Consider the following 24,628-nt stretch of genomic DNA (forward strand, 5'->3'; position numbering starts at 1 on the left):
CCGAAAGTCCCAAAAGCTAGAAATTAATCCTAAAAATCCAAAAATTGTCCAAAAGTCCCAACAATTCTGAGAATACCGAAATACTGCCGAAAGGCCCGCTATTAACTCCGAGAATCTCGAAAGTCCCAAAAATTCCAAAACTAGTCCCAAAAATCCCTAAATATTTTGAAAGTCGTTTCGAAAATCCCGAAAATCTTAAAAAGTTTCCGGGAATCCCTAAAGAATTACGAAATAGCTTCGAAAATCCCAAAATAGTCCCGAAAACCCCGAAATGGTCTTCTAAATCCTGATTTAGTCTGAAGTATCTCTCAAATCCAGAAAAAGTTCCCAAATTGAGGTGTGGTGAGTTTAGGTGAGGTGTGGTCAGAACGAGTGTGATGAGTTCAACTGTGGTGGGTTAAGATTTGGCGGATTTTGGTGTACCAGTAGGAGGTGTGGTGAGTTTAGGTGAGGTGTGGTGAGTTTGTATGTGGTGAGTTGATTTGAGGAGAGGTGAAGTGAGTTGTGGTAAAGTAAGTTGAGGTGTTAATTCTTTAAATTTCTCCTAAACTATACAGTATTTAGTTTGAAAGTATTTAGCCATCGACTAAATACCTTGGTACTTTAGTGAAAGTATTTTGCATCCCCAAGGTACCTGAGTACTTTGGACCAGAGTATTTAGCGCCTGCTAAATACTTTCGTTTTTTGTACTTTGGTATCTAGCAGCTCCTAAATACTCAAGTTTTTCTTACTTTAATATCTAATAGCTCCTAAATACCTAAATACTTTTTACTTGAGTATTTAGCACCACCTAAATACCTAAGTAAATAGTACTTGGGTATTTAGCAGCTCCTAAACACCTAAGTAAATAGTACTTGGGTATTTATCAGCTCCTAAATACCTAAGTAAATAGTACTTGGGTATTTAGCAGCTCCTAAATACCTAAGTAAATAGTACTTGGGTATTTAGCAGCTCCTAAATACCTAAGTAAATAGTACTTGGGTATTTAGTCATCTCAAAATACTAAGTATTTGTGTATTTAGTACCCAAAGTGGTACTTTAAGTACAAACGTATTTAGGTATGCCCATCGAGGCCCACTGCAATGTATATGTACATATAAGCATATATACACATACATTTTCGCTCGAAAGTATTTCATTATTTTAAAAGTACCAAATATCACAAAAAATTTCAACACAACCCCTTTTTGGTGAGTGATTCAGTGTCAAAGAGGTGCTCATTTCTGTGCGCTCTTGCCATTAAAATTGAAGCAATCATACTAGAGTAGCCACAATTTTTAAATTCGGTAATAATAGGTCTCCTTTGCGACCCAGTTCAGCTACGTATTTTTCATATAATTTGTAAAAATAAAGATTTACAAATTTTTAAATTAAACTCTTTTAAAAAGATATTTTGTACTGTTAAACGTAATTTAATTTACCGGTTAATAAATCACCAAATAATGCAAAATCTATTTTACAAAAAAGTTGAATTCAAAGCTAAATTAATGTTTCAAATATTTATACATATAAACCTGTGTATGAATATTTTACATAAATGTAGATTTCCGTTCAAATTATGCTCATATGTATTTTCATTATGAATAAAATGACATACATATGTATGTTAAAATATTAACTTACTATTATGCAATATTTATGCAAATTTGGGGTTTGTCACAAAAAAGAGGAAAAACCTTATCTGTCTCTCGAAAAATCTAAGCTCGGTCGCCGCCAAAAAAAATATCTACATAAAAATAAAAAAAATGTTTCTGAGTTTGGTAATTTTTTTTAGAGTTTTTGTAAAAAATTAAAAAATTGTGTGGCAACCCTGAGAATGAAACTGAATTAGGCACACTAACACTTGCTCAGTTTTAGCTCGTGCTTGTTTGTGGCAGAGTCCATCACGGCTCATGTATATATGATAATTATTTTCCTTTTTGAGAGATGCTGAATTTGCTGTTGACTGTAACACCCGATTTACATGATTCAAGTACTTGAAAGCAATTCTTGCTCATTCTCTTTTGTGTTTTCTATTTGCTTTTAGACGTTTCAATTCTGTTGAATTCAAGTTTTTGGTTCTTTAAATGGGAAGCAACGAAAATGCCAAAAGCAAAGCAAGAACGTTGAAACGACTTGACGGTACAGACGCATGTGTACTCGTCCCTTTTCTTCTCACCCCCTCTCCTCCAAATGCGAGCAGAATTGAATTCAATACTTGAACTGTGTAAAAGCAGTCTTAGTATTTCCGCAGCTGCTAGGGATAAAACGATACCATGGAAGCATCGATCCCTGTACTTGGAAGTAGCATCGAAAGAAAGTTCCGATACCTACTTACACCCGATTTACATGATTCAAGTACTTGAAAGCAATTCTTGCTCATTCTCTTTTGTGTTTTCTATTTGCTTTTAGACGTTTCAATTCTGTTGACTTCAAGTTTTTGGTTCTTTAAATGGGAAGCAACGAAAATGCCAAAAGCAAAGCAAGAAAGTTGAAACGACTTGACGGTACAGACGCATGTGTACTCGTCCCTTTTCTTCTCACCCCCTCTCTTCCACATGCGAGCAGAATTGAATTCAATAGTTGAACTGTGTAAAAGCAGTCTTAGTATCGGGCTGAAAGTATCGATTCCTACTTATATCGATATTTGTACATATATAAGAATTGTTTTTAAAAAACGCTATCACATATCTATGAATTTTTGTCAAAATAACTTGTGTGACGATCATTTTTGATTTTAGAAGAATGGTACTTAATCTTTTTAAGAAAAACTTTAAGTTTTAAAACAAAACAAAAACAAGAAAAAGGTGCAAAATCCGATATGTAGTCTTGTAAAATCCCCACAGAATTTTGTTAACAGAATGTGCTTCCTTTTTATGTACGTATGTTATTCGTTATACATAATTATTTATTTTGTACAAAGAGAATATTCAAAATGTATTTCATCCAAATTAACTAATAAAAGTTATTTGTATTATAACACTGGTCAACAGCATTTTTGCAGAGTAACGATGGTATATTTCTGAAAGAAGTAATAATCTTGATGATTTTTGGAGCACAATGTTATAATGTAGTGCATGCATTCATATGGCTAGCTTAGAGTGAAAGGTTGCTAAGTCCATTTGTAGAAATTTTACAGGAGAGAAAAATAATCTTTTAAAACATTTGCTTCAAGAATTTCGCAAGAAGTTCCGTAGCAAATTAAAATATTTAGAATTTGTTGTTAGCTTATCAAATTTTCTGTGCCTCTTTTGGACTAATGGATATTTCGTTTCTACAAGAAATGTTGCCTTCTGATCGCCCTCTTTTTAGTGTTTGTGTGTAGAGGGCAAAGAGAATGTTTCAGAAATAAAACAAGCACGTTCGTTAATCCGTTTTTAATTTATCTTGCTTCCTATAGCCAAATATGAGTTTTCACAGAAAGTGGACTTAGATTAGATGATAATGGGACTTTCTTTGTAGGACTTTCTTTTCGTTGGAAACTAAACTGCCAAAAATTTGTAACTATTCACAATAAAAATTGGAATTAAAAATAAAAGTCCGGGAATAAAATTGTTACTGAATCGGGTTTCGATACAAGAACTATCTTCCGATACCTACTCAGTCCTCGGTTCAAAAGTATCGATACCAAAATTGCTTGGTATCGGACGAAAAGTATCGAGTATGTACTTGTATTTACTGGTATCGTTTTGTCCCTAGCAGCTGCTGTGCAATGAAGATCATGAAAGTGGGGATGTATGATGATTGTAATGCACGATTGAGAGAATACAAAGGTTGCGCCGATCTCGGACCGCTATCCCTCTCTTAACGAATTTGACAGAATCGTTGTTTGCATGACGTCACACTTGTGCAACTTGTTTACGTTTTCCTTGCAACATTTTTTCTTCTTCTTCCATTCTTGCTCACGTTTTGGCATTTCTCTCTCGCAATTGCACCAGTGTGACGTCACACAAAAGTTATTCTCAAAAATCCTCTCTGATCGGCGCAATCTTGTATTCTATCATTCTTGATTGTAATGTATTTTTAACACCCTCTTCACCCTGAGAACTGCTTTACCTCTTGAGTAGCACTTGCTGGGTCTTTGACTGCTTTAAGAGCCAAACATCTGCCCATCCCTGATCTAGAAGACTAAAATGGAGGTTGGTCTCAAGGTGGTCACAGTATGAGCAGATACACTTCCTACGCCCAAAAGCTGTACACACCTTTCTGAGAGTTGGGTTTAAAAATAGTGTTTTGAAGAGCACATGGCGCGATAAACCTCTAGACCGCCTGCATACATACCTCACTTTGCAAAAGTGACCAAGCATCCCTATTTTCCTTGCGTTCATTGTATTCCTTCATGGTGAAGTTGAATTGGCCCTCCATTATATCGCTCAGAGCTGCATGCTTAACAAAACCAGCTATGCCCAAACCGATTTCGAAGATGAATATAATAACCGCCAAAATGGCAAATGACAAAATCATGCAACTATTCTCCTGCAAAGCGCCCCAACAGCCAAGGAAGCAAATGAATGCTATTATAGCGCCAACAATGATTAAAATGATGGGCACAGTCCAGATATGATCGCTGACGAAATTCGAATAGTGCGCATAGTTTAGCTGCGTCGTAGCGCCCACGATGAGAATGAGCAGACCTGTCAACTAAAAGTGTTCCTATGAGTTAGTATTTCAAATGAATAAATGGTATAAATACTCACAGCAAAAAGTAAATTACAAAAAAATGTAATAAACTTTACACACGTTAAGCCTCCAGAAGCCATTTTGCTTTTATCTTTTATTCTTTGATGCAAAAGCTTTCGATTTTAACTGAAAACAATAAACAAATGTTAATATTTAATTACTCATTTGACGTGTTCAGAATCGTTTAAAACATAGTGAAACAAAACAGTTAAGCTTTCGATATTAACTGAAAACAATAAACAAATGTTAATATTTAGTTACTCAGTTGACGTGTTCAGAATTGTTTAAAACATAATGAAATAAAATAGTGAAACGTGTTCCCTATGGTTTAAAATATACACATACATTTAAGTACATTATAAAAAATACAAAACATACTACATATGTCGCGAATGGCCGATCGTTGTAAGTTTATTTTGCATATCTCTTATTTAGCAATCAATCCAACATCTAACTGCTTGACTGTCATTGCATGTGGAACGTTTGTAAATGGCACCTTCAGCGAGGCAAAAGCGCTCATTCCCCGCCACCTGCACGCATCGCAACCAGACGGCCGACCGAGTGCTAATTAACTATCTACCAGAGATCCATGATGCAATAATACAAGGTGTTATAGACTGGCAGCTTCTCGCTCTAATTCCGCCATATTGACTGCCTTAGGTAGTGTTACTTCTTTAACAATTCTTTGCCTAATAATACAGTTGAATGTTTTTTTTTTTACTTTTTTCTCAGTATACACATTTTGTTTTCTTAAAAAGGTTTTTTAACTTATTTTATTTCATTTTAAATATTTTTTTAATATTTTTATTGAGCTTTGTACCACGAAAATTGAAAAAGCAACAAAGTCTAAGCGGTAGAAGTTATAGCACTATTTCCGAGATCACCACATCTCCTCATCAGACTTCTTTTTTCTAGACTTCAGCAGGGATCGAACCTGCGTATTCGATGTTCAAAGTCAGAAGCGTTAACCACTGAGCTATGTACATCCCGTTATTTTATTTCATTTCATTACGAATACACTATAAAAAAGCAAATTTTGTTTTGTAGAAAATATGAAATTTATATTTTTCCCCCAAACGGAGATTAATTTCTTCCCGTTTTTCTTCTTATTCTACTGAGCTAAGGCAGTATCAAGCTTGTATTATTGCATCATGCCAGAGATCTACACAAGTGGATGCATTCTGCACGTACTCTGCACCTCATGCAGGGTTGCCACTTTGGTAAATTGTTACCAAAATTGGTAGAAAAAATTTGGGTTGGCATAAGATAAGTTTTTTCTCATTTTGCTAAATTTTTTTTTATTATTTTGTTTGAAAAACAAATAAAACTTTCCGTTCCCGCTTTCTTTTTCGTAGTTATCTTTATATTAAAAAATTTCTTTCCAAAAGTTTAGTCTACTTTAATGTATTAATTTTCAAGCGCTTTAGTGCGCACTTTTTATATACATACATTTGCGTAAATGTATATCGATAAAAGGCGAACATAATATGCTCCATTCAAAACTCATTTTAATGGAATCCCGAGGAGCTTTTTGTTGCCTAAATATTTTAAATGATTATTTAAATAAAAAGAAAAAATGGACAGGTATGTAGTTACGCACTATAGTTGTTCGCAAACAAAATTAAATCAACGCCATTTTTATCAATGGCAATAGTTAAATGAAAAACCTAAAAAGACTGGTTGCAAAAAAATTCAAAACAAAATCAACAAGAATTTTTAGCTGCACATTGTTGGTTATCTACTCAAATGTTATGGGCTATAAGAGTAAGAGAGTAAAAATCAAAAGATCGAAATATAGACAAACATTTTTTCAATTTTTCTAAATGCTGTAGTTAGCTTGAATCCTTGATTTTTAGGGGTTTGGTTAAAGCGCAAACAATATTCTTAAAAGCAAATACCAAACAATTTTTAATTAAAAAACATTGTGAATACTAAAAAAATCACCAAGCGGTTTTTTGAGTCACTGTATTCGTCTATTATAACTCCAGTTAAAGTTTTTCTAAATGATGAATTTTCGTGTTTGCCTTTCGTTTTTCGCTTTTTGTTTGAAGGAAACTGAGAATAACTATACCATTAATATGATCTCAAATACCGTATAATTAATTAAATAAAAAATATCAGACCTATAGGTTTTATTAAAATAACCAAAAAAAAACATCCGATTAGGGGGCTCTTGGAGTAGTCGAGAGAAAGATTTCGCTGAAGATTTACGGGCCTTTACGCGTTAGCGACGGCGAACCGCAGACGATGGTATGATGAGCTGTATGAGCTTCACAACGACATAGACATATTGCAGCGAATTAAAATACAGTGGCTCCGCAGATCCAGTTATGCAAATATTCAACTTGGAACCCGCTGGTGGTAGCAGAGGCAGAGGGACGCCCCCACTGCGATGGAAAGGCCAAGTGGAGAAAGGAAGAGAAACGACTGGGCGTGCTTTTTTGAACTCAGCCAAAAGTTATTGGTTGATATTTTCCAGATTTGGTAGATTTTTTTTAAGCGGATGGTAAGAGCTTTTCTTTGTCAGTGGTAACCCTGACCTTATGCTAGTTTTTGGTACAAGGCCAGTATGCAGCTCTCAAGAAAACGGTCAAGATAAAAATTGCCATTATTTCGTGTGTGTGTCCAAGGAATTTTGACATGTGATACTACACCAGCCTGTGGCCTCACTCTTTCCTCAAGAAATAATGGAACGGGCACATATTTCTGTTGCAATCATGGGTTGTCTTTTGCTCTTTTTTCACAAAAAACTTTAGAAAAGTAGAAAGTAGAGTTAGTAGAAAGCGTAGCAAATTTCTTAAGAACTGCGTACTGCCCCAAGAAAATTGTACACAAGAAAATTTCTTAGCTATTCCTTGTACGTCATTTTACATGGAGTTCTTGCTTTTCTTGAGAGCTGCATACAGATACAAGTGGCGTGAGGAACGCGTGAAGAAAAATGTTTCTTTGACTCACCCGCCAACTCTTGATATAATTTGTTGATATACATCTTAAGCCATCTAGAAACAAGTAGGGATGCAACATCGTTCATCGTTCATTTTCAAGAGCCAAACCTCGATGTCAAAAATATCGATGTTTATGAACGATGCATCGATGTTTTCAATAAATTATTTGTAAGTTTAGTGTTTAGTATAATTATAACCAGAACACATCTAAATATATATCGAGGGCTTATGTTCAATACCCTATATCTGCAATTTTCACAAAAACTACTTTGTGATGTTTGTAAGTCCCATCTGGGATTTACCTGACATCACTGATGTTAATTCTGACTTTGCAATTTAATGTAAATTCTTCTGTCAAGCGTTATAGTACAAGGTTAGCATTAATATAACCGATGCCAATTAAGCCTTAGGTGGATTTTTCAGAATCTCATTTGTGAGAAGTGCAGAGAGAGGGTATTGAATATAAGCCCTCGACATATATGTTTAACATCAATTCAATTTATTTGTCAAAGGTCAAAAAACAATTATTTATATATATTTTATCTGCTTTAGTATTGTTGCCCCAGCCTCTGAAAACAACCGTTAACTTGCGACTAAGGCATCCAATCCCGGACCATTTTGTGAATCACGGGATTTTGGGATCTTAAATTGGTAATCCAGGGATCCCGGGATATCTCGAGATATTACTACCATAAATTTAAATATGGTAACAAACTAGTTTTGTAGTCTTGCTTTAGTGCGGATACTAGAAATAAAAATTAATTTGTGTTTTTAACCAAAGAAATATAAATGTCTTTATTTCATATCAGTTTAAAAAGCTAATTACAAAGAAAATAAACTAAAAACAGACATTTTTACAAAAGTTAAAAAATAAGAGATCATCTTTACACTTGCATATCTATATATATAAAAATGGTGTGAAAAATGTTCATCAATTGAGAACGGTTTGTCAGATTTGGCAAACATTTTATTTTTTTAGATGTTCGTAATTGCCAGGAGAAGGTTTTTACGGAAGAAAATTTTGGGAAAATCCTCCGGCGAATTCGGGAAATTGGAAAAATCGAAATTGATTTTTTTGTATGTGCGATTCCTTCGGAATGGCTTTCGAATGGAAAATTCTAAGTGGAAAACTGGGAAAAACCCGGAAGAACGCGAAATTTTTTTTTACCAAAATTTTGCATTTTATTGCATTATTTGATGATTTCGGACGATGTAAAGGTGGAAATCGCTCAGGCGGTTACAGCGCCAAATAATAAGAAAGGTGGAAAATTCGTTGTGAAGCTTGGAAAATTTCGGATAATTGTGAAACAATTTGCTCCTAAAGGATCGAGCTACGCTAAAAAAATCCATTTGGTACGTAGGTAGCCTTTTGCCTAGATTAGCATATAGGATCAATTTTTTCCGTTAAGGGGGCCAGGGAACGATCTATTCGAAAAAATCTTATTTATGGTTCGATTCGCTTGAAATTCGATACCCGTATTATAGATATGCGTAGAATAGAATTGAGTCATTGTTTTACCGTTCGAAAGGTGTTTGAAGGCGCCGCAAACATGCGGGTATTGGCTAATTAATATTTTTGACAATTTTTTTGTGCTGATTACGAACCCGTAAGCATAAAGTTTTCATCAGCTCAAGATTTTAAGAAAAACGAGGTCAAAGCGTCAAAAAATCGCTTGCTTGATTGAACTTTGCTTGATGGCCACTTATAGTAATTTGATGAACAGGAAAAACTGATTTTGGGAATTTTGAGTACCTACCGCAATTAAGCAAAAGGCGATAGAACCTTCCACAGGCTTAAATAAAGGCTTGGACTCCTGACTTCAATCCCTGAAAATACCATTCCTGCACCTTGACCCCAAGGTCACCTATAGTCGTTTATTGAACAGCTAACACTAATTTTTACACACTTTTTATTCACTTGCATAATTTTCCAGTATTTTTTTTATTGTTGGACGATAAAAAGTAATTGGGTACAGGTGACCATCAGGGCAAGGTGCAGGAATAGTATTTTCAGGGATAGTAGTCTGTAGTTCTAGCTTTTATTTAGGCCTAAGTGGAAGGTTCCATCACCTTTTGTTTCCTTGCTAGAACTTCTAAAATATTGCAAAAAACGCTTTTTTTTGACACTTTCACCACGTTTTTCTCAAAACTTGGAGCTGATGGAAACTTTATACTTACGGATTCGTAATCAGCACAAAGAAGTCTATCAAAAACAGCTTTAACATTTGACGCATCAAAATCGGTGTTGCCCTGTGTTACCTACACTAATTATATAAAGAGAAGTTCCTTCTTTTTATAAGAGGTGATCTCGCGAACGGCTGTACCTTTTGAAATGTTGGCCACCTACTGCAGACTTTCGTTATATTAAGGGAGAGTGGCATCACCCATACATATCGAAATTTTCATACCGTATATCTCTGGAAGTAAGACCTGCTTCAGTTGAAATCTGGCAGCACTCTACACACCAAAGAACTTCAGCAAAGAAAATTGATTTTGGACGATTTCATGCAAAATCCACACATCTCCCAATGTCGGTTAGTAAAATTGCTGAAAATTGGAAGGTCTACGGTTCAAAATGTATTGTCAACACGGTTGCCGTTTTGGTCCATATGGACCAAATTTGGTAAATTTTTTTTCGTTTGGTCCATTGGTCCAATGCTTTTTGAAATGGTCCATTTCACAATGCTTTGGTTAGGTTATTATCACCCTTTCACTTCATGCAATATTTTTTAATTTTTATACCTTTCATGAGCATGAAATGGTATTATAACTTTGGTCCGATGTTTGTAAGTACCAGAACAAAAAGAGATAGACCCATTAAAATGTATACTTATATGATCAGAACGTCGAGCTGAGTTGATTTANCATATAAAGTATATCTTCCATACCTCTGATTGTTTAGATGCGATTTTTTATATAAGTATGTAACTCCTCTATCGATGTATGCAGATGTATTCAAAAGCAGTAATCTGTCAAAGTAAAATTTGCAGATGTTCAAGAAAGGTATGAAGCCTTCGGCATAGCCGAAGACAGCGCTGCTCTTACTTGTTTCTATTTAATTTATGAATTTTGGCAACACCTGCTAAAATTTGAATAATCCACTGATCTTCAAATATGGCATCGCTAATCATCTGTGAAAGCACGCTTCAAAAAATTCTCCGGTTTCTTGCTAATTTCAATTTAATGTTCAATTTAAATGTTCCTTTGAATTCATGTATTTACCCCGAATTTCCACTAGGCATTGAAATAACAAAAAATTTACGCCATTTGAAAAAATGCCATGTGGAAATGAACTTAATGACTATTTTATTTTACAACGCTTTTATCAGCTTGCAATGTTGTATGTCCAGACCACCACATTATAAATATATCAAAGGTATTTATGGCAAACCTAGTCTAGATATTAACCTCGTCGTAGGTATCCTATCAAAGACATACAATTAGAAAAACTCTAGAGATAGATGTCGCCTCACCAGAAGAAGTTAAAAATATGCACTACATACGCTACTGCGGAAAGGACGACACGCCATTTCTTTAAATGAAATTAATTGCTGCTATATGTATGTATGTAGTTACATATGTAGGCATATACTAAATGTGAGCAAACAACATTTTGCTTGCATAGTCTTCTGTTCTCTTTTCAACGCAAGTTGAATTATTTTAGTATCTATTGCAAAATTTTATACAGACAAGACCAAAAAGTATAAAATAAATTTAAAAAAAACTTTTTAACTACCACGCTTTGAATGTTGTATGTCCAGACCACCATTTATACTAGCTGCATTTTTTTGTACGCGAGCGACAAAGGAACGCTCAACTCGGGTAAAATTTCCTGTTGGCTACTTAATCAACCCTGTTGGTAGCTGGCATGAAAATGTGATTAGTTCGCCGGGATTTAGATACAAAAACCAATTTAAATGAGTAATTATGCGAGGTATTTGCGTAATATATATACTCTTTTAAAATATAAGTCACGTATAAAAGGAAGCAAAAATTTCCCTCTCCACTTTCCCATTAACAATTCACATTAGAGCAGTTTTTTCACTTACCAACACTAGCCTTCTGGTCGCGTATTTTTTAACCGACCTGGCTGAGCTCGGATAAATAGCCGAGTTTGTGTTGTTGCTTTGCGTGTATTTCGTCATTTAAGCGAGTGTTCTTTTGTAGCTCGGTTGCAAAAGAATGCACCTACTATAAATGTAGCAAAGCTATTTATGGAAAATTCTAGATATCACCCTAGTCTAGATATCAACCCCGTTGTAGGCATCATACCAGGGAGATGTCGCCCCGCCAGATGAAGTTAAATATTGCTCCTAAATATATGCACTATTTATATACGTCACAGCGGAAATGGACGACACGCCATTTCTTTAAATGAAATAAACTGCTGCTATATGTATGTATGTACATACATACGTATGTATGTTTATACTAAATGTGAGCAAACAACATTGTGCTTGCATAGTCTTCTGTTCCCTTTCACTGCAAGTTGAATTATTTTAACATCTATTGCAAAATTTTGTACAGACAAGACCAAAAAGTAGAAAAAATTAAAAATAAAATAAAACTTTTTAATATACAACACTTTTATAAATGGACAGAATTTGTTTTGATAACTTTTGATTTTGAAATTTTAGCAAAAGTCATTATAAACAATTAATGGCATTGAAAATGAAAAGCGTGGGGCGCATGTAATACACTTGAATTGATATGAAAAGTAACATATGTATGTATGTGGTCATATGAATAACGACCGCTTAAAATCGATCTCAAATTTGTACTTTCGCTGTAGAATGTTATGTACGTGGTTTGACTATTGTCAATGAAATCGAATGCTTTGTACTGCATGCGCTCCACGTTTTTCGTTTTCAATGTCATTAATTGTTTATAACGACTTTTGCTAAAATTTCAAAATCAAAAGTTATCAAAACAAATTCTGTGGGATTGAGAAATATTATTTTCTACTTTTTAGTCCATTTATAAAAGCGTTGTATATTAAAAAGTTTTGTTTTTCTTTTATTTTTTTTTAATGTAATGACACGATTATTTGTTAATGCCCGACTTTGTCATTTTGCCATTTAATGCCTAGTGGAAATCCAGCATTAGTTTTGAAAACTTGTAAGTACATGTATGTATCTGAAAGTGAGTACTTTATTTCTTTATTAATATGTATGTACAAGGCCGTATTTAGGGGGGGGNAGTTTTGAAAACTTGTAAGTACATGTATGTATCTGAAAGTGTGATCTTCATGTCTTTATTAAGTGTATGTATATTAAATTTATCCTCATATGTAAATATTATAAATGTTACTTTAAAAAATATTAAATATACGATTGTACATAATGCACTTTGTACGCAATATGTAAAAAACGTAATTGGCATATTTTCTTGATAAAGAGCAACAAACTCCACTCAATTTCCCGATGTTATAGAAATTGGTCCATTTTTTACGATTTGGTAAATTTTTTGGACGGGAAAATAAATCCATCCATCGACCCGCAAGAACTTCTTCCCGGTATAACGCTTTCGTCAGGTTATTTAAGACGGCAATAGAGGATATGCCTTCTGTCGACCACAAAACCAAACGTGAACGTGAATTGCTGGCGAAAACGTTGGACCAAATGTCTCAATAAAAAAATGCGTGTGTAACACCGTACACATGATAGAAGTGAAACTTCTTAAAAAAGGTGTGAGTACCAGGTACCTACTCACGAAATTGGATGTGTAAACATATGTAAGTTTACGGTTCGGCAAACCATTAGCCCATTGAGTTACATACATAGGTTTGGTTAGAAATCAAACAATAATTTCATTTCATCTTATTAATTTTCTGATATACATATAATTTATTTATTCATTTTCCGGTGACACCACCTTATATGAATTCGCGCTGCTAGCATCCATACGACCAGGTTGTAATAGAAGTAATTGTATGTTTAACAAATAAATGAAAATGTTTATAATGCAATCAATAGATCCTTACGAATTCGCAATTACCAAGACACTAAGTAACGTACGCACTTTTGTTTGCAAAATGCATTTATTTAAGTTGAAAGAAGACAAATTCCCTTGTTCGGCATTTATTCTTAATCGCTTTCTATCTTCCAAGGCGAATTCATATATTTTTATTACGAATTCATATATTCATGTGGTAGCAAGAGTATAAAAACATAAAATTACCTTATAAATTAAAAGCATAAGTATCACATGTATTCGTAGTCCAATTCACGAAATCATTTCATCGATCTGAGTAAAAACTAAGTGCATAAACTCTATTTCGCGTTAGTTGAAATCATGAAATGGTGTTCATTCATTCAGTTTATACACAAACGCATGAAATGATTTCATGAATTGGCCTACGCACAGTGGTGGTAAATGACAGAATGAATTACAACAAACACATCCTTTTGACATAATGCAAGCCGAAAACGTTGGTTCAAATCAATCCGCAATCGAGTTGGACGTTTTGCCCACAAACATTGCAATTTTGCGAGCAGTCTCATTGTAAAATCTCATTTTAACAATTTCATAGTTTCGGCTTATGGTCCGATTATGCATACTTCGCATAACTTCGCATAAATTTCAAAGTGTAATTCCGTACGTATTTTGTATGTATTCCATTACCCAGAAATTAGCAGAACTTTAAAAAACTTAGGGATCTGTTGAGTTTAGATTTTGCTTCACATTTTCTTAAGTAACACTTTTAGTGCACTGGTACAAATGGTTGTGCGAAGTTATGCGAAGTATGCATAATCAGACCCTTACATTTATAAAATTCAACGAAAGCACGTACCTATTTCGGCTGAGTTATCCATTTTCGGCTATTTAGTGTACAAAATAAACGCAAATTAAATGAGTTTGTACAACATGGCCATTAATGTAGCGATAAGTTGTACAACTTGCCAAAAAATAAAAATTTTTTGATTTTTCATACAACCAAGACATAAATTCACTCAACAGGCCCACAAACGGCGCAATATAGAGCAAAATAATACCACGTTGAACCAACGGACGCTACGTTTATGGCTTTCTCGGGCAAAAATTTCAACTGCTCCTGTAACACTACCTTATATAAGTTGGCCTTGCTATCATCCTCACATATCTTCATCAGAGTATACCAACGAAGGTCGAGTTAATACAAGGAGATAGCGAGAGCACACAACTACTCTAGAAAATTATACGCACAATAACGAACATGAACAAATGTACAACAAACACATAATTTTTGACAATCAGTACAGTTCGCATTTATATCAACGAGCAGCTTATTAGATTTGTTTTCGTTTGTACTACATATGTGCATATGCATATATATACTCGTACACAAACATATGGACATACACAAACATATGTACATACGTACAAATATATATACAACCATTCAAACATATGTACATACATGAAAACATTGGTGTCCATAAGTACATACATATGCCCATCAGTACATCAACGAAGCCCGTTTGCTTTATCATAAATATATCCATACAAACATATGTACATATGTACGAATGGATATAGTTACGCGAGGCACGCTTGCATCATTTATACATACATATATTGCTTGGTAGCGGCAGAGCTGAAATGCGCACAGAGTTCGTTCATACATACATATATATGTATACACCCTGTAGGGAAACCCCGAACTGGTGAACCAAATTTGTAGTTCCGTACTAGATCTTTATCGCCAAAGACGAACTAGACCGATAGTAACTACATCGCCACCAGTTCAAAAGCCAGCGATATGTGGTACTTTTAGAAACAATTTTAGAAATCTATATCTAAAATGACGAATTTAGAACTGGTTCAAAATTATAGAAAAAGGGATGCAGAACGAACTAGATCTCATCTGGCGAATTTTGAACTAGTTCGAAACTACTGAAAAGGGGATGCAGCGGAGGCTTGTTTACTTTAAACGATTTTTGCTTGGCGGGTTTTTCGTTCAAATACGGTTTCAGTTTGCACGTCGAAGATGCTTTTTCACAGTTTGGTAATACAAAACTAATATTTGTGTTAACATCTTAGCATTATGGGACCTTCTGGAACATAACCAATAACAGTCAGCACCTCTGCAAATTGAGCTACAGCCAAAGGTATGTAAACGTGTTTTCAAATGCACAATTTAATTTACATTCATTCAAACAGATTTGATTTCAGATTGAAAATACATCTCTGCAAATAATTAAAAATTGCTACCATGGTAACCCAAAACAAAACATCTTGTTACTTTTTTCGTTTACAACTGGTACGAAACTATAGAAAATGGGGTGCAAGGCGAACTAGATCCCATATGTCGAATTTAGGACTGGTTCTGAACTATAGAAAAGGTAATGCAGCGGGGGACAATTTCCAAAAGATATTTATCGATAACTAGTAGCAGGGATGGGCGTAATCAGGAAAATGAATAATTAAATAAAAAAAAATAAGAATAAGCTTTCATTCATCATTCCAACAATTTTGAATGACGAATAAATTTTTATTCTTCATTCAAGCCCTTGCGAATGATGAATAAATTTTTATTCATCATTTAAGTAATTTCAAGTAACGAATAAATTTTTATTCTTCATTCAAGCACTTGCGAATGATGAATAAATTTTTATTCATCATTCAAGTAATTTCAAATAACGAATAAATTTTTATTCTTCATTCAAGCACTTGCAAATGATGAATAAATTTTTATTCATCATTCAAGTAATTTCAAATAACGAATAAATTTTTATTCTTCATTCAAGCACTTGCGAATGATGAATAAATTTTTATTCATTATTCAAATATTTTCAAATAACGAAGAAATTTTTATTCATCATTTAAGCACTTTCGAATGATGAATAAATTTTTATTCATTATTCTAATAAGTTCAAATAAAGAATACATTTTTATTCTTCATTCAAGTAATTTAAAATAACGAATACATTTTTATTCATCATTCAAGTAATTTCGAATGAAGAATAAATTTTCATTCATGATTCAAGTAATACTGAATAACGCCCAATTTTTCATTTATTGTATAAGCATGAAAATAAGTATGTATGTACTTATTTAATTATCTATATATGTACATATGTACATATATAATACGTGAAGGGATTTTTGTCCAGGTCAGCAAATCTGCACCGTTCATTCGATTTGAAAAAATGGGGTGTCAAATAAAGGGCTCGGTCTGTAGAAGTGCTATAAGGTTTTACTTTTTCGAAAAGTGTTGCCACCTTTAAACAATTTAAATCCAAATATTTAAAAAAATAAATTAATTAGTACAATATGGGTATCAATCTAAATCGATTTGAAGAGGTTGTATTTTTTTATTACATACAAGGGGGTTGCCACCTGCTTAAAATAATAAATTCAATTTCAATTATGGAAATTATATAGGTGAAATATTCATCACAGTATGGGCGTCGGGCGGGAGAGGTTTAAGGAGGTTTTAGTTTGGAAATATTTAAAGAAGGGTTGCCACCTAATCTAAAAATTGAAAGTAATTAAAATATGCAGTAGTTACTTAGGTATGTGAAATATTAAAACATGGGTATCAAGCAAAAGTGAGTTGAGAGCTTTGAGCATCCAGACTATTTTTGTGGGTTTTAAAAGCGGTTGCCACCTGTTTTAAATGTTAAATTCAAATTAAATTAAATTAAATTATTAATAGATGGATATCAGTCGAAATAAATTTCAACCCAGTTTATTTCTAATCTACATGCAGGAGCGTTGCCACCTGTTCAAAATATCAGGTTTAAGGTGAACTAAAGCACATTGGGTAATGAAATTATATATGGGTGTCAGACGATAGAGTCCTAAGAACGTTTTAGTATAAAAATATTTTCAAGAGGGTTGCCACGTAATTGAAGTGGAATTTATATATGTGTGTTAAACTGAAGAGCGTTAAGAAATCTTTAGAATATTTTTGAAGCGTTTGAAGAGGATTGCCACCTGTTTGAAAATATTCAAAATCTGAAAATATTTCGAAAATTCTATAAAAATGTATTATGTTTGAAATGTAATTAGTGATGGGCGAAATAGCGATTTTTCAGTATCAGTGATTGCGATTTATAAATCACAGTGATTTTTATGGCTATTGTGATCGCTAGTTCTTTTAGTAACATACAAATGTATAGTAGTTCTAATAAATGATGACAAACCGTGGAACGGTTATGAAAAAACGCAATATACATACATATGAATAATTAAAAATTGTAAAATCACCATTTCTAACATGATAGATAAAAATTTCCATTCGCAACTTCTGTTGACTAGCTATTGCCAGATGTGATATTCATTCTCAGCGAAATATCATGCGAGGAGGAAAATCACCTATCACTGATGCTGTGGCCTAGCAGTATCAGTCACCAAACTTGCATTAGGTTTGTTCGTGGATAATTCAGCAAGAATTATCCAACACTCAAAATATCAGAGAGGAAGAAAAAATTCTCTCAAATTCTCTCTCATGTTAAGAATTTGCATGAATTTGCAAGTTTCCCTGCCAGTTGGTGTCCAGGGTTGCATTTAGTGTTGAGTGATATTTCACAACCGGTGATTTTATCACTGTGATTTAAAAATCGCTTATAGTGACTGATACTAGGCCACAGCATCAGTGATTGGTGATTTTCCTCCTCGCATGATATTTCGCTGAGAATGAATATCACATCTGCCAATAGCTAGTCAACAGAAGTTGCGAATGGAAATTTTTCTCTATCATGGTAGAAATGGTGATTTTACAATTTTTAATTATTCATATGTATGTATATTGCGTTTTTTCATAACCGTTCCATGGTTGTTTTAAATGGGCATTTTCAGGTACGCAGTTTAATTTTCTTGGTAGCGCTATATGCGTTCCAGTTTTTTATTTCAAAATGTGTCTCAACGAGTAAAGATGGCTGCAAATATTAATAAAAAACGAAGTGAAATATGGCCATTTTTTAACGGATAAATGAACCTTTTCCCTTTTTTCCCTACACTAATTTTTCGACTGAAATCCCGAAGGGTAGGGAATTATCCCTACATGTACCAACACTGAATTGTCATCATTTATTAGAACTACTACACATTTGTATGTTACTAAAAGAACTAGCGATCACAATAGCCATAAAAATCACTGTGATTTAAAAATCGCAATCACTATTTTCACTGATACTGAAAAATCGCTATTTCGCCCATCACTAATTACATTTCAAACATAATAAATTTTTATAGAATTTTTAAAATATTTTCAGATTTTGAATATTTTCAAACAGGTGGCAATCCTCTTCAAACGCTTCAAAAATATTCTAAAGATTTCTTAACGCTCTTTAGTTTAACACACATATATAAATTCCACTTCAATTACGTGGCAACCCTCTTGAAAATATTTTTATACTAAAACGTAGGACTCTATCGTCTGACACCCATGTATAATTTCATTACCCAATGTGCTTTAGTTCACCTTCAACCTGATATTTAATTTGAATTTAACATTTAAAACAGGTGGCAACCGCTCTTAAAACCCACAAAAATAGTCTGGATGCTCAAAGCTCTCAACTCACTTTTGCTTGATACCCATGTTTTAATATTTCACATACCTAAGTAACTACTGCATATTTTAATTACTTTCAATTTTTAGATTAGGTGGCAACCCTTCTTTAAATATTTCCAAACTAAAACCTCCTTAAACCTCTCCCGCCCGACGCCCATACTGTGATAAATATTTCACCTATATAATTTCCATAATTGAAATTAAATTTATTATTTTAAGCAGGTGGCAACCCCCTTGTATGTAATAAAAAAATACAACCTCTTCAAATCGATTTAGATTGATACCCATATTGTACTAATTAATTTATTTTTTTAAATATTTGGAATTAAATTGTTTAAAGGTGGCAACTCTTTTCGAAAAAGTAAAACCTTATAGCACTTCTACAGACCGAGCCCTTTCATTTGACACCCCATTTTTCAAATCGAATGAACGGTGCAGATTTGGTGACCTGGACAAAAAATCCCTTCACGTATTATATATGTATATATGTACATATGTACATATATAGATAATTAAATAAGTACATACATACTTATTTTCATGCTTATACAATAAATGAAAAATTGTGGGTTATTCATTATTACTTGAATCATGAATGAAAATTTATTCGTTATTTGAAATTACTTGAATGAAGAATAAAAACGTATTCTTTATTTGAACTTATTAGAATAATGAATAAAAATTTATTCATCATTCGAAAGTGCTTGAATGATGAATAAAAATTTCTTCGTTATTTGAAATTAGTTGAATGATGAATAAAAATTTATTCATCAATCGCAAGTGCTTGAATGAAGAATAAAAATTTATTCGTTACTTGAAATTACTTGAATGATGAATAAAAATTTATTCATCATTCGCAAGTGCTTGAATGAAAAATAAAAATTGATTCGTCATTCAAAATTGTTAGAATGATTAATAAAAATTTATTTTTTTATTTGAATAATAATTCATTCAAAAACGCCCATCCCTGATTCCAGCTATTTACAACATATAGAAAATTAAAAAAAAAGTCGTGTAAATTTCGAACCTTTTACTCTGAATCTTTAGAACAATTAATGATGGAATTTTATTTGATTATAAACAACAATGTGCAACTAAAAATACCCGTTGATTTTTTTTTTTAATTTTTTTGCCGCCAGTCTTTTGTGGTTTTTATCATTTAACTATTGCCATTGATAAAAAATGGCGTTGATTAATTTTTTTTTGCGAACAACCATAGCACGTAATTGCATAATACTATAATAATAATCATTTAAAATATTTATGCAATTAAAAGCTCCTCGGGATTCCACTAAAATGACTTTTTAATGGAGCACGATATGTTCGCCTTATATCGATATACATTTATACGTATGAATATAAAAAGCATTCGAAAATTAATGCAATAAAGTACACTACATTTTGGAAAGAAATTTATAATATAAAGATAACTACGAAAAATAAAGCGAGAACGAAAAGTTCAACAAAAATCTACCAAAATGAGAAAAAATTTACCTTTTTACCAACCCAAATTTTTTCTACCAATTTTGGTAACAATTTACCAAAGTGGCAACCCTGGTTGCAGTGTTGTTGGAGGGACTTTTCGGCATAAGAGTCATAGGAACAGCACTTGGCATCAAACGTGCCTTTCCTGTACCTCCCGGTGTATTTGTGAAATCTGCTCCTTTAAAATGTTTAACACACAGCAAGGCATTTCGCTGCACCTCTGCCCCACAGCTGCTTTCGCAACGCTCCTTACGCGAAGGACTTTGAGGCATGTTAAAAAAATTAGTGATATCTGCTTTATAGAGTTGTCAAACTATCGATGGCACTATCGATAGTTTCAATTTTTTTAGACTATCAATACTCATTGATAGTTTTTTCTTATACTATCAAAAATATCGATAGTTTAGTAGGACCAATTATTTTGAATTAAAATCTTTGTTTTTTAGCGTGATGCCGACGTCATATTCAAATATGCGCGCATTTAGGCCAAAATACATACATATGTTAATCGTAAATCCTGTTTTGTTTGTATAACTTGTGTTTGTTTTTGAACTTTCTAAAAAGAGAAGTATTTTGGCTAAGGATTTACTTAATTTTGAATGATTATAACTTTTATAAGATAATATTAATAATACATATAAGCAAGTCACCCATTCAAGCAATAAAGAAGAGTGTGTTAGTGAAAAGGTGTGAGAGTATTGAAAATTGAAAGGGGAATGTGTAACGGCCCGGTAACGAACATTCAAAAAAAAAACAACGATAGTAACGAGCGTAACGAAATATAGGAAATAAAAGAAAAACAAGTTGAAGTTTAAAGGTTTGGTTCTCATGAGAGCAACGTCATTTTGCCTTTTACCTGTATTTATGCATGATTCAATAATTAAAGGTTTGCTCATTAGTGACATTCGAGTTTTGACACTCCCTTAACTCCCTTACAAAAGGTTGCACACACACACGCACCCACCCACTAAGGGAGCCGATTTTGTCAGGAGAGAGCGAGAAAACTGTTTTCTGAGCAAACCTTTTATTATTGTGCCTTGGCTTGGGTGAACTCGAAACGACGTCAAATCGAATTAATTTTTTCCACACAAAATTTGTACTCTTTTACACTAAACTTTAATGATTCTTTTAATTCAGATTGAAAAGTTTGAAATTTTTGGGAATGTTCGCCGATTGGGTTTTGTTTTTAAATATTCCACACAATTTGAAATTGGATTTGTATGGTTTTTGATAAGATTTTGAGTATCGTTTTGCGGTTCGCCAGCGAGTGGTTTTTGCGGCCCGCCGGCGAACTGTGCTTTTCATCGGACGGCGAGTTCGCCGGCAAGTCGTTGGCGAACGTCACCGGCGAACAAATTGCCGTTTGGCAAATTGGGTTTAAATACACGGAACTGCACTAATACATTCACAAAAACCATCGTTTTTTAACCATTTCTTTATTAAATCCTTTCATAAATCATATATTTTTAGAATTAAACACAATTAAGCTACATTTTAGTATTAAGAAATCGACACTTCTGACAGTTTCTTTTATCCCCGTATTCGGCTTTGTTTACTTTTACTTGAAAATGGCCCATCTTGTATTCTATCGCTTCTGATGTGTGTATAGGTTATTTATTTGTATACATATAAAAAGAAAATATCAAAGCATAGCCCACATAACTTAAAATAACGTAAAAGGCACGTTTATTACCTTTGGAGTTCAATAAAAATACTAAAAAGCCAATTTAGAGTTTATTTCAGAGTTGTATTCATTAAGTACTTATTCACAATTCACTCCGCAAACTTCTAGGTCTTAATGCAAACTACTTTCAGCGAGAATAAAGACACGCCACTTTGCCGTTTCTGATGCGACTGAAGAAGCAACCCAACAAACATTTAGCAACCCAACAAATCTCTAACGTTGTTTCTCAACAGTACCGCAGGTGGAGGATCATAGCGTTCTCAACAAAAAGGGCATTTTTCTTTTTATGAAAAAAGGACTGTTTCTCAAGTTGAGAAAATGCTAGTTCTCAACTTAAACTCCAATGTAATTCTCCAATTGGTCTCAAACATATCATTGAAATACTGAAATTGAAATAGTAAAATACCTTATACCTTTTTGATTGAAATGACATACATAGATGAATTTAAATATTAATTTTTCATTTTATTACTCCTTTTGTATTATGTACAGTATACAGTCCGACAGTAATTTTGCCACTTGATTCACTTCGCCTTTTATTTTCTTTCAAGATAATTCGAGGATACTTTGAAGATTATTTACTTTTTGTTGGTAATTTTCCTCTTTATATAGCTTTCGTTTTTCATTTGATAAATAAACATTCGTTTCTCTATTACTTTTTACGTATCTGCGTGTCGGTTAGAGATGAGTTGGATATCAACTTAAGAACTATGAATTTCTCCAAAGTTAGAGAAATATTTTTTTGGTGTTTATTGGGAAACGAAATACGAGAACACAACAGCGTAAAGGCATAACCATAAAATAATTGGTACAAAAATATCAAAACAGAGGTGGAGGTTGAAGAGCTGCTGAAGTAAACAGCCTTTGTCTCGGCGGTAATGAATTGGTGTCCTGTAAATAGCCATTCAACATCGAAAAATACATTTTTTTAGCAACTAACTATCCCTGAATGCAAACAGCAAAACAATTTGCAGGATTATTGTTCGCGAACATCATGAAATATCCACACAGGTATAAGTACGTGTATACATATGTACACAAATGCATATGTGCATACATATATGTACATATAAATATGTGCAAATATACTCACTCAACAACCGAAAACCTCAGCATTGATAATAAAATTGCTACACACATAAAACAAAGCACAATCGATGTTGAGGCGAATACAACAGAAAGTTCGAAATGCTGGAGCATAAAGCAATAAACTCTGTTTTAAACGTTCTCTGCAATAAAGGAATGCGAATGGTGTCCAAAAGAGACAAACGAATTGAAATTTATGTTCAACTAACTGGTGGCTAATGCCAGGAGTGTTACTACGCAATGTTGCTTCGGCTCGACTGTTGAAGGATACATATGCAACTGTTGAGCGGCTCCATGTATGCTACTACAAAAAATAAAATTACAGTGTCACACAGTGTGCATTTTGAACACTTTATGCGAATTAATCGTTGCACTTTCGATGAAAGAAACATTTTGATATGAAACAAAATGGTTTTGTTAGCTAATGTAATTCCTTTTCATGAAAAAATATTGCCTTTGAGTCATACTTACTTCTTGACTGATTTTCGAAGCGATTAACTCCTGAATCGGCTTTCAGGAGTCCGGACACTGTTCGCTACATTTGAACATGGTCTCTTAAAAATTTTGACACAAGTGTAACGTCATAGCTGATTTTGTTTATTGCCTGTGAAATATACAGATACATATACATACATGTCGTAATACAAAATTATTCTCTGTGTACTTATGTTCTTTGATGGCTGCGCATGCCTGTGTGAATTCGTCTTGTTGGGGTGTTGTTTCGTATGTGCTGGTCGTATGTGCTCTAGTTCTATATCCATTACCTTCAAATTATATTGTGTTACCGCTCTCATGTTAGTGAGAGACTATACTACATAAACTAGCTAATAGGCTGTTTTTGCTTACGCGTAAAAGCACATTTAGCGCATTAAGCTCTAAATGCTACTCTAAATGTACATTTATCCATACAAAATTCGTCACCTAAATGCAACTAAATGCAACGCCATTTTTGCATTAAGGATCTAAATGCTAAAAGCAACCCTGTGATCTTCCAAAATTTCCACGATTCGAACATGGTTTAAAGGGAAAAAGTGGCAACATTGCTTTTTCGAGTATACAGTTGCTAGCTGCGTTTCAGTGATCGCCGATCGAGATTTCTTTTATTTTGCATTACATATTTGGATAAAGAAAGTTAAGCAAATTCAACATCGATTTGATGCTGATAGAAATCTGGATCAATTTGTGATCAACTCTGTTTGGTTTGTTTCCTAATTAAGTGAGGAAATTTTAATTGACAGCACCGACAAATGAATATATACACAAACAAAT

General features: G+C 33.5%; 1 protein-coding gene across 3 annotated transcripts in view; it reads right to left on the reverse strand.

The window, feature by feature from the left end:
• Tsp39D (Tetraspanin 39D) overlaps positions 1-24,125 on the reverse strand; it is a 103,976-nt gene extending 79,851 nt beyond the window's left edge. The window contains exons 1-4 of one of the 3 annotated variants that reach the window (XM_017615063.1): positions 24,024-24,125; positions 23,831-23,963; positions 4,677-4,785; positions 4,261-4,620 (exon numbers count right to left, since the gene is read on the reverse strand). In XM_017615063.1, the coding sequence (XP_017470552.1) occupies positions 4,261-4,620; positions 4,677-4,739 (423 nt within the window). In that variant the 5' untranslated portion in view covers positions 4,740-4,785; positions 23,831-23,963; positions 24,024-24,125. Of the gene's footprint in view, positions 1-4,260; positions 4,621-4,676; positions 4,786-22,282; positions 22,460-23,366; positions 23,607-23,830; positions 23,964-24,023 lie in introns of those variants that run through there. The other 2 variants (XM_017615062.1, XM_017615061.1) reach the window with 2 other exon arrangements.
• Between the last annotated feature and the right edge of the window lie 503 nt (positions 24,126-24,628).

The sequence above is a fragment of the Rhagoletis zephyria genome, unplaced genomic scaffold, assembly GCF_001687245.7.
Source record: "Rhagoletis zephyria isolate East Lansing unplaced genomic scaffold, Rhagoletis_zephyria_1.1 Rzeph_scaffold_00957, whole genome shotgun sequence".
Lineage (NCBI taxonomy): Eukaryota > Metazoa > Arthropoda > Insecta > Diptera > Tephritidae > Rhagoletis > Rhagoletis zephyria.